Source organism: Impatiens glandulifera, chromosome 1 (assembly GCF_907164915.1).
Source record: "Impatiens glandulifera chromosome 1, dImpGla2.1, whole genome shotgun sequence".
NCBI classification, from domain to species: Eukaryota; Viridiplantae; Streptophyta; class Magnoliopsida; order Ericales; family Balsaminaceae; genus Impatiens; species Impatiens glandulifera.
Window position 1 is genome coordinate 89,243,575 of NC_061862.1, and position 11,915 is coordinate 89,255,489.

Here is an 11,915-nt window from a genome sequence, read left to right on the forward strand (position 1 = left end):
CCTCCCCCTCGGCTCTTCTCTCCCTAACCTCGAATTCTCCTCTAATTCTATATCCGCTGCGCTAGAGTGTTGAATTCCATCATCAAGAACCCGTTTCTTGAATTAAAGAACTTGAAAGGCTCGGCCATAATTAAAAATCCTAACAGATTCTTTAGGAGATTGAGTTACCTCTTCACTGTTGATATCATCAAATTGTCTCTTTCTCCGAATGATGTGTTTTTCTCAGAAAATAGGTTTAATTCCCATTTCACTTGTAATATGTTTGGCTTCAACCAAGGCTTGATCAAATCCAGATTCTCTAAACTCTTGGAGAAAAGAAATAACCCCATTTAACTGTCCGATAGCAACATCAATATCTATTTTTTCTGATTGGAGAAACTTACTGACAATGTTAATCTCATATAATAACTTGTACCAAACACTGGTAAAAAAGGGGTACAAAACGAGAGTAAAAACTCTCGGTTTTGACCCTATAACTTTCGGTATAGACCCAATACCGAAAGTTTAGGTAACTCTCGTCATCCCTTGGTATTGACTCTTTCGTTAAAAACAATTGGGCGTTTACCGAGAGATATCATAGAGTTTTTGGTTTAGATACCCGAGAGTAAAACCGAGAGTTAATTAGAAAACTTTCGGTTTTTCCCTTTGGAGTAAAACCGAAAGTTAATTGTAAAATTTTCGGGTTTTCCCTTTGGATGAAAACCGAAAGTTTTCTAATTAACTTTTGTTTTTTCCCTTTGGAGTAAAACCGAGAGTTAAATAGAAAACTTTCGTTTTTTCCCTTTTGAGTAAAACCGAAAGTTAATTAGAAAACTTTCGGTTTTACTCACATGGGAAAAACCGAAAGTTTTACAATTAACTTTCGATTTTTCTCCAAAGGGAAAAACCGAAAATTTTCCAATTAACTCTCAGTTTTTCCCTATAAAATGTACAAAATAGGCCGCTTGTTTTGCTCGCAACCAGAACATGTTCAGCCAAACCAATATATCAATAATAAAAGAAATGACACATACATGAAATGATCATTATCATTACAAAATTCGCAACCAAACTAATCATCCGAACAATCTGTTTTAAATTCAAATCGGAACAACCAATCAAAACCTGTTTTCAATCGAAACAACCAATCAAAACGTACTAGAATTAGCTTGTGGGGGGAGGAGGTGATGGTTGTTGTTGCCTCATAAACAATTCGATTCTCTCCTTTCTTGCATTCATTTCTAACTTCTCTCTCCATTCATGTCACAATTTCTTGTTTTTCCGCTTGCATTTCATTAATTGTGCGCATTCTTTCTTCATACCTCTTCTCTAGTTCCTCCAATTTGAGCGTCATTCTTTGATTCTCTTCATACAATCGCTCATTGTTTCGTTGTGAATTGTTTCCACTTCGACGATCCTCACGAATGCTTGTGGGTCGGACGCCTGATCCCATTCCGAACACTCCCCCGTGTTTTTGTTGTCCGAACACCCTCTCCGTCAATTCAAAATCAGATATTTGAGGTTCGTTACTAAGAACTTCCTCCATCTCAACCTGCACAATTGAAATAAAGTATCATTTCTATAATAAAAAACTAGCCATATTCAATTCACTTACAATTTTTTCTTGCACGTGTTCGTCCGGGACAGGAGTTGAGTTTTCTTTTGTCATTTTTGGGGTAGGGTCTTCTTGAATACTTCAATGACAGACGGTGCCCATCCCATTTCAAGCGCCTGTTGAAATAAATGATTTATATAATTAATAACAATCTTTATATTATTAAGTTATTACAAATAACTTACCAACTCTTCTTCAACTTGAGCAAACGGACTACTTCCCGTATGATGTGGGAATTTGAGTTTCTTCCTGTTAACAATATTTGTACTACTGTTTTACTGAAATTTAAATAAAAAATGAAGTTAGAATAATTAATATCAACTTTTATTTGAATTATGAAACCGTACCTTAAATTTTTTCGTGAAGAAATGGCTGCGACACACAAACTCCCAATCATCTCGATCGTAGTCTGGTGGAGGATTGGTCAGTACCGCCGCCTCGTCTCCTTTATGGACGCAGATATATCCCGTGTTCAAATCCGAGCGCCATCTATCCCATATCTTCTTGGTGTGTTCCAATCCGGTCTTTCGATAATTGTCAATAGGACCATTAGTAGCCTCGAACGGATCATGAAAATAAAAACATTCAAATGTTATAAACAATTATTTAATAATTAATGTATAATTAAGTAATAATTATTACCGTCATAGCAGTCTAAATGTAATCCAATTGGTCAACATTTAATGCCTTCCACTTCAGAAGACGGTGTGAGACGGCTAAGGGGTCCCGCACAACCGACCCCACATGTCTAGACCACCGTGTTCTTCCCACGTCAGCACTGCCGGGCCTCCCATCTACCTCTCTAAAAGTTAGAGGAATCCTTGTCCCGCTGACCTCTTAGATAGCGCAATATTCTTGTTCTTCCCCCGTCTCTTGCGGGCAGAAGATTCTTCAAAATTATCAAATTCATAATTAGATATGTGAATCAATTCAAACAATAACTAATTGTAAACAAGTTACTTGTCGATGATGGGTTGGAAGTGGAACCGTGCTCCTCCTCGTCATCCTCCTCGTGAGGCTGCTCGTGACCCTCGTCGCCAGCCTCATCGTCATCCCTCATATCAGCAAACGTACTCTCTATAAACTCTTCAGCCTCAACAGCATCATTATCCTCGTCTGCGGGGGGAGCAGTAGTTATCGGCTCCACAGCAATAGGTGCTTGATCTCTAGAAGACGATTCTCGGAGCTTTAAGTTTTCTAGTCGGGCAAGTAAGTTCTGGTATGACCTAGACAGTTTGCTAGGTGTTTTCCTCGTACTCTTCCAAGTTTCTTTACGACCTTCAGACATTCTTAATGCATATCATTAATAAATGAGGAAATAATGAATGAATATAAAGTAAAAAACATAAATCTACCTAATTAATTAATCTGAACTATATGTTTGTAAACTGCGGTTTTATTTTTGTCACAATCTTCCAACCGGGTCGGGCTGACATATCAAGGGCGTAAAATACTTGTTTTGCTTGACTCGCCAATATATACAGGTCTTGACTTTGGGTTTTCAAAATTCGGTTTACATTTATATTTACGAAGCCATATTTATCCACTTTCACTCCTAGTTCCCCCGAGTGTGTATCAAACCACTTACACTTGAATAAAACAACTCGTTTGTGAGAAAAGTATTGTACTTCGATTATATCCGTTAAAACTCCGTAGTATGACATAATTTCAGACCCGTTGTACCCTTCAACAAGCACCCCACTATTTTGAGTGGTCAAACCTTCGTCGTGTTTTTCTGTACAAAATTTGTATCCGTTTACTTTACACCAAACATACATAGACGAGTACATACTTGGACCTTCTCCTAAGATCTTGAGGTCTCTTGATATGTCGTTAAATTCTGCAAATTGAGCGACCTATATATATACCCGAAATGTAGTCGTTAAAATAAATATAAAGAGTTAGGATATATATGGTTTATAATTTACTCACTCGATGCTTGAAATAGGCGGCAAACGTTTCTCCACGGGACTCGTTGTTATTGCAATACTACATATAATCTCTGCAAATAGATCGAATATTAAATAACATACTCTTTAATACTAATTAATAACAACAACATAGAATCTTACATGTAAAAAGGTTATACTTTGGGGCAATTTTTCAAAATGTATGAATGAGCTGTCACTCGATCGATATAATCCAAGTTGTATATTTTTCCGTTAGATAGGTCTTCCAACGATGAAAATATTGAAATGCCCAAGATTTCAGTTTGTGCATTTTCTTGCTCTTCTTCCTCCATATACCTGACACATAAACTAATACTCTCATTTACAAGATAGCTCTCGCTTATAGAGGCTTTGGGGTGGTTATTATTCTGCAAATATCTTTTCATTGTACCCATATAATGTTCAAACGAATACATCCATCGATACTGAATAGGTCCCCCAAGCAAAGCCTCAAATGACAAGTGAACCGGGAGATACATCATGATGTCGAAGATTGACGGCGGAAAAATCATTTCAAATTTGCAAAGTGTCAATGTAATATCCATGTACAATTATTCGAGGTCCACTTGAATCAACTCTTTAAAACACAACAACCGAAAGAACCGAGACAAATTTACTAACGCATCATACACATTATCTGGAAGTAATCCACGAGTTGCTAAAGGAATAAGATATTCCTACAAAATGTGACAATCATGACTCTTTAATCCCGAAATCTTTTCTCTTCCAACTTTACACAACCGCTGATATTTGAGCAAAAACCATCTGACAACTTGAGATCTTTCAAGAATTTACAAAGACGTTTTTTTATTATCGGATGTCAAAGTGAAAGGCGCTTCTGGATAATGAACCACTCCTTAATCATTTATAGGATGTAACCATGATTTTATGCCTAAGAGTTGTAAGTCTTTACGGGTTTTAGGACCATCCTTAGTCTTCTCTTTCACATTCATTATTGTTCCCAACACGCTATCACAAATATTTTCTCAATATGCATAACATCCAAATTATGTCTCAATAATAGTGATTTCCAATAAGGCAAACGGAAGAAAATGCTCAGTTTGTTCCAATTGTCTCCCTGCATTTCATGATATATCTTAGTTTTCTTGCTTAGATCCGTACTAAGAATTATGTCTTCTAGGTCTCGTGCTTGCTCGTAACTTTCTTGCCCCGTTAACAATTTAGGGGGCTTTCTATAATCTCTTCGACCATCAAACGACTCTTTATCCCTTCTGTATTTGTGCTTTGGTGGAAGGAAGTGTCTATGACCCATGTAACATTGTTTGGAACCATGAACCAATCGAAGAGATACCGTGTCGTTGTTACAACCGGGACAAGCGAATTTCCCTTTCGTACTCCAGCCTGATAAATTCGCGTAGGCGGGAAAGTCGTTAATGTTCCACAACAACGCCGCTCGCATGTTAAAGTATTGCGAGGTTTGTGCATCAAACGTTCTCACACCAGTTTGCCACAGTTCAGTCAACTCGTCGATCAATGGCTGGAGAAATATGTCAATTGCATCTCCCGGACTCTTTGGACCCAGAATTAACATAGATAAAATAAAATTGCTAGAATCCATGCAAGTAGTGGGTGACACATTATAAGGAACGAGAATAACCGGCCAAACACTATATGACTTTTTCCCATTCGCAAATGGTTGAAACCCATCGCTTGATAAATCTAGTCTTACGTTTCGAGATTCCGACGCAAAATCTTTATAATTTTCATCAAACGTTTTCCAAGTTAAGGAATCAGCGGGATGTCTCAACGTGTCACTATCAACTCTTCCTTCCTTATGCCATCTCATCATTGAAGTCGTTTTTGAGGATATGTATAGTCTTTGCAGTCTTGGTATTAGAGGGAAATATCTCGACACCTTTTTTGGAATGAATTTACCATTTTTCTTCTCTCGAACTGCCCCACTTGTTTGGTCGACTTTCCATCTTGAAAGACCGCAAACTCTGCAAGAATCTTCATTTTTGTCGTCCTTCCAAAATAGCATATAGTTTTTCTTACATGCGTCTATCTTGTCATACTTAAGCCCGATATCAGTAATGGATTTTTTACTTTCGTAGTAGGAGTTTGGCAATTGAGCGTCAATCGGTAATATGTAGTCTTTAAGCAGACGCAACAACATATCGAACAAAAAATTTGTTCATTGACAGACATTCTTTATGTGAAGTAGTTTTAGTAGTGCCGATGATTTCGTTATTCGAGCACCTTCATACAATGTCCATTTGGAATCATCAAGCAATTTATAAAATCTATGCGCATCTTCGTCTGGTTCATGGTTGTTCGGGACATCATTAATGTTGGAGAACATATCGTTTATAAAATTGTGCATATAACGTTCTTCATTGACCTCTTCATTAACTGTATTATTAATCTCCGTTCTCGGATCGTTGAATTATGGCACGGCATCCTCCGACTGATCATCATCATCATCATCGAAGTCATCGACATCTTCATCAACATCGTCATTAACCACTTGAGTAGTACGTCTCTTTTCTCCATGACAATACCAGTACTCATAATGAACATTTATTCCATAAATGATGAGGTGAGTCTTCACTTCGTCTATTTCCATAAACGGCGTGTTCAAACATTTCACGTAAGGACATTTCACTGTTTTTCGGGATGTACTCATAATAGTAAACTCGAGGAATTTGTCAACACCTTCCTCGTAATCTGGATGATCTCGACGTAAGGTCATCCAACTTTTATCAGGTACTTCCATATTTCTAATAAAATGGAAAACAACCCGCAATATTATTTACATAATTAGGTTTCCATTTATCTTACATAATTTTAACCTAAATACATACATCTAACCAAATATCCATTAATCTAACCAAAATATAACCTAATCAAACTCAATATCAACCAATATTTTACACTAATCAAACATAATCAAACATCAATCAAACCATAAATCTAACCTAAAATCAAATCTAATCCAACATTATTTCAATCATACACAATTCAAACAATTCAATTCATACCTAAAATCCAATATAATCCAAACAATTCAATTCTAACCTAAAATATAATTTATTCATACATAAACCAAATCAAACCTAAAATCCAACATTCATCAACCTAACCTAATCTAACATTAATCAACATAACCAAATATTCATTAAATGAACCTAAATCAAACTTAAAATCCAACATTCATCAACCTAACTTAATCTAACATTAATCAACATAACCAAATATTCATTAAATTAACCTAAATCAAACCTAAAATCCAACATTCATCAACCTAACCTAATCTAACATTAATCAACATAACCAAATATGCATTAAATGAACCTAAATCAAACCTAAAATCAAACATTCATCAACCTAACTTAATCTAACATTAATCAACATAACCAAATATTCATTAAATTAACCTAAATCAAATATAAAATCCAACATTCATCAACCTAACCTAATTTAACATTAATCAACATAACCAAATATTCATTAAATTAACCTAAATCAAACCTAAAATCCAACATTCATCAACCTAACTTAATCTAACATTAATCAACATAACCAAATATTCATTAAATTAACCTAAATCAAACCTAAAATCCAACATTCATCAACCTAACATAATCTAACATAACAAAATATTCATTAAATTAACCTAAATCAAACATAAATCTAACAAAAATCATACCTAATCTAACATAAATCTACATATATTTATCTAATTCATACATAATCTAACATATAAAACATACCTAATCTAACATATATTATTATAAATCAAACATATAAACCCTAAATGAATGTAAATTAACCTTGTAGGCGGCGGTAGGTGGAGGATCGACGGTGAGACGACGAGTTGACGGCTGAAAGAGGAGGATGGGGCGCAACGACGATCGATTTGGATCTTCAATCGGCGTCGTCGTCTTCAAACGGCTTGGGAGGCGTCGTCGTCTTCAATCGGCATGGGCGGCGTCGTCGTCTTCAATCGAGGGAGGCTTGGCCGGCGTCGTCGTCAGGTCAGAAGCTTCGTCGGACAGCTAAATGCGGGAGGCGGCGCGGGCGAAATCGAGAGAAAGAAAGAAATCGGGGGAAAGAAGAAGAGAAAAAAGGGATTTTTTTAATAGGTCATTACCGAAAGTTTTATGATTAACTTTCGGTTTTGATCAATTGATTAATTCCGAGAGTTAATCATAAAACTCTCGGTTTTTGATTTTCATATTTCCGAGAAATTTGTTAATATCTCTCGGTTTTGATCATTTAAATTTCGAGAGATGTGTCTGAATCTCTCGGTTTTTACATATATACAATTAAATTTAAATAAATAAAACCGAGAGGTTTTGGTATATCTGTCGGTTTTGATGGTTATTTCTGAAAGTTATATATTTAATTTTCGGTTTTACAACTTGACAATTTGTTAAATTATTTGGTTTTTCATTTTCTAATAACCTTGAACAACATTAATTTAACAAATTTGATATCCTTAAAACATTTCACAATCCATATGATCAAACATTACACAAATACATAGGATAATCAAACATAAACATTCATATACACTTCTCTATATAATTAAACACATTCATGAACATTTTAACATTAAACACAATCTTAATTTTTAAAATATAACACACACTTGATTATATTAGTTAGAAGTCTAGATTAGAAAGTATAAAACCAAATAATTTAACAATTTGTGAAATGGCAATTCTAAAAGTTAATGGTATAACTTTCGGTTTTGATAGCTATTTCCGAAAGTTATACCATTAACTTTCGGAATTGCCATTTCACAAATTGTTAAATTAATTGATTTTTAATCTTCTAATGACCTTGAACAATATTAATTTAACACATTTAATAACCTTAAAACATTACACAATCCATATGATCAAACTTTATACACATTCATGTGATCATCAAACACAAACATACATATACACTTCTTTATATAATCAAACACAATCATAAACATTTTAACATTAAACACAATCTTAATATTTAAAAAATAACACACACTTCATTAGATTATTTAGGAGTCTAGATTTGTAGGCGAAAAAACCAATTAATTTAACAAATTATGAAGTGGTAAAACCGAAAGTTTTATATATAACTTTCGGTTTTGATGATTATTTGCGAAAGTTTTGAATAAACCTCTCGGTCCTGACCTTAAATAGAATGTTTTTTCGAAGGGTCAAAACCGAAGGTTTATTTGAAAACCTTCGGTTTTGAACATGCCCAACACTTAGAATTTTTCTCTATTTTTTTTAAACAAGGGTCAAAACCGAAGGTTCATTTGAAAACCTTCGGTTTTTACCCTTACCCATACTTAGAATTTTTTTCTTCTTTTTTTAAACAAGGGTCAAAACCGAAGATTTTCAAATGAACCTTCGATTTTACCCTTACCCATACTTAGAATTTTTTTTGGTTTTTTTAAAACAAGGGTAAAAACCGAAGGTTCATTTGAAAACCTTCGATTTTTACCCTTACCCATACTTAGAATTCTTTTCTTCTTTTTTTAAATAAAGGTCAAAACCGAAAGTTTTCAAATGAACCTTCGGTTTTTACCCTTACTCATACTTAGAATTTTTTCTGTTTTTTTAAAATAAGGGTCAAAACCGAAGGTTCATTTGAAAATCTTCGATTTTTACCCTTACCCATACTTAGAATTTTTTTCTTCTTATTTTAAACAAAGGTCAAAACCGAAGGTTCATTTGAAAACCTTCAGTTTTGACCCTTCTGGTTTTTTTAAACAAAGGTCAAAACCGAAGATTTTCAAATAAACTTTCAGTTTTGAACCTACCCAACACTTAGAATTTAGGTCAAAAAATGAAGGTTTTCCAATAAACCAATTACCCTATTTTTTTGCCAATCTAATAAATAAAGGAAAATAATTCATAAACAACATTAATAAACCAAAACCAAAGGATAATAATAATAATTCATAATTATGATAAGCAAAACACACCAAAATGTCATCATTCGTACGGAAAAGATAATACATAATTAATCAAACAAATATAATCTAGAAATTAGTAGATGTGGGGGGAGGAGGGGTGGTTGATTTTGCCTCTTCAACAATTCAATTTGTTGTTCGAGATTCTCTAATTTTTGCGCCATTTCAGCCCTGTCCGCTTTAATTTCAGTAAGCATTTGGCATCTTTCCGCATCCCTCAATCGGATTTGCTCCATTTCCAGCGTCATTTTTCTCACATCTTCCTCACGTGCCGCAGTTTTTGATTGTGCTAGCAAATTTTGGTATGACCGGGACAGTTTCTTTAGTGTACACTGAATACTCATCCATGACTCACCCATCCTAAATACATTTCATATATATATATATATCAAACACAATAACCAAAATATATTATTCATTTAACAAAATCTAACAAAATCATATATATTTAACAAACTAACCTAAATCTAAATCAAACTACCAAACAAATAATCTAAACTAGCATAAATCTAGATAATATAAACTAAATGATAACAAATCTAAATCTAATAATTAACAAAAACAAAAAAAAAACAAATAAATCACGAAATAGAATAACAAAAAAAAAAAAAAACTAACCTGGAACGGAGAAGAAGTAGAGGAGCGTCAGAGGCGGCTGCGCGGGAGAGAGAGAAAGGGGAGAGTCGAATGAAAAAAAGAAGGGTGAGCGTTTGTATTTATAAAGGTATTTACCGAAGGTTTTTCAATAAACCTTCGGTTTTGACTAATCTCAAAACCGAAGGTTTATTGAAAAACCTTCGGTAATAAGAATCACGGGATTTAATTTTTTTTGTCTTTTTTTAGATGAGTCAAAACCGAAGGTTTATAGGATAAACCTTCGCAATTAACAATTTTAGGAAAAGGTAAAAACGAAAGTTCTTCAAATAACCTTCGCAATTAATCATTCTCCAACTTAGAATATATTTTCAATTTTTTGGGATGAGTCAATTCCGATGGTTTAATGGAAAACCTTCGTATTTAAACATTTCAGGAAAGGTAAAACCGAAAGTTTTTGGAATAACCTTCGCAATTAACCAACTCCCAACACTTAGAATTTTTTTCATTTTTTGGGAATGTCAAAACCGAGAGTTATTTGCATAATTTTCAGTACTAATAATCAAAACCGAAAGGTTTACACACCTCTCGGAATCTATTTTTAATAACGAAAGATTTGTTCCTCTCGGGATCAATTATGAGAGTTTTATAAAACCTTCGGTAATTTCTGTCGGTAAAGGTCATTTTTTTACTAGTGAAATTTTCATTTCAGTTAGGAATTCAAAATTCTCAAATTCAAATGATGTCAAGCCCTCAGTTTCACTCTCTATTTTTGAGTCATAAGAAGTGTTTGCCAAATCAATTAAAGCATCTTGTATTTTTGAAGTCTGGTCTTTTATGGGCTTCACACTTTCAACATGGCTTTCCCATCGTGTTTGTGATAATGGCTTGACCGTAAGACCATGTACATGATTTTTGAAGATTTTCCATCGCTTGGTAGAAGAAGAGAATAATGAATATATGCGTTGTATAACACCAAAAAAGGACATCGCTTTAGGACAACAATTTACCATATCACATAGTGTGAGATTAAGACTGTGGCATCCACATGGAGTGTAGAAAGCTCTGGGATTAATTTCAAGTAATCTATTTTGTACACCCTTGTGCTTTCCTTTCATATTAGATTCATTGTCATATCCTTGACCTCTTATATCGTCAATCGCAAATTCGAGATTGCTCAAAATATTTTTAAGCTCTATAAAAAGCCCAAGCCCAGAAATTTCATTAACTTTCAAAAATCCAATCCAAAATTCTTCAACCACTATTGCATTTTCTGAATCATCCACACATCTAATTACAAGGGACATTTGTTCCTCGTGACTTGCATCTGGAGTGCAATCAAGTATCACAGTGAAATACTTTGCATGCTTAATTTTTGCAACAATTAAACTTCTTACTTCAGCTGCCAACATCTATATCAATTCATTTTGGATTTTGGGCCCAAGATAAGTGTAATGAATATGTCGTTCTTGAACACGCCGAATATGTTCCTCCATTATTGGATCAAATTCGACAATTATTTCAATTAACTGCAAAAAGATTCCATTATTCTCAACATAAAGCTTTTCGCAATCTCCTCGAAGTGCCAAGTTATTTTTCGCAATTCTTTGCACAACTGTAATTATTCTTTTCAATACTTGTTTCCAATGTTCTCTCTTTTTTAATTGCTACTTGCACACTTTCATCAATTGTCTTTTTCTTTTGAAGTCTTCTTTCTAATTCAATTCAATTAGTCATACAATCAATATGATCTTTCCTAGTTTCATGAAGATTGAGGCATCGACTGATATTCTTCCAATCTTTGTATCCTTCGTCAGCCAGATAACCAAGTTTCGCCATGGTTCTT

General features: G+C 34.2%; 1 protein-coding gene across 1 annotated transcript; it reads right to left on the bottom strand.

The window, feature by feature from the left end:
• Positions 1–222: 222 nt before the first annotated feature.
• LOC124935618 lies at positions 223–11,481 on the bottom strand. Its single transcript, XM_047476041.1, has 3 exons — positions 11,106–11,481; positions 2,624–2,872; positions 223–365 (listed from the first exon to the last, which is right to left on the bottom strand). The coding sequence occupies exons 1-3, from the start codon at positions 11,479–11,481 to the stop codon at positions 223–225; spliced, it is 768 nt and encodes a 255-aa protein (XP_047331997.1).
• Positions 11,482–11,915: the final 434 nt, after the last annotated feature.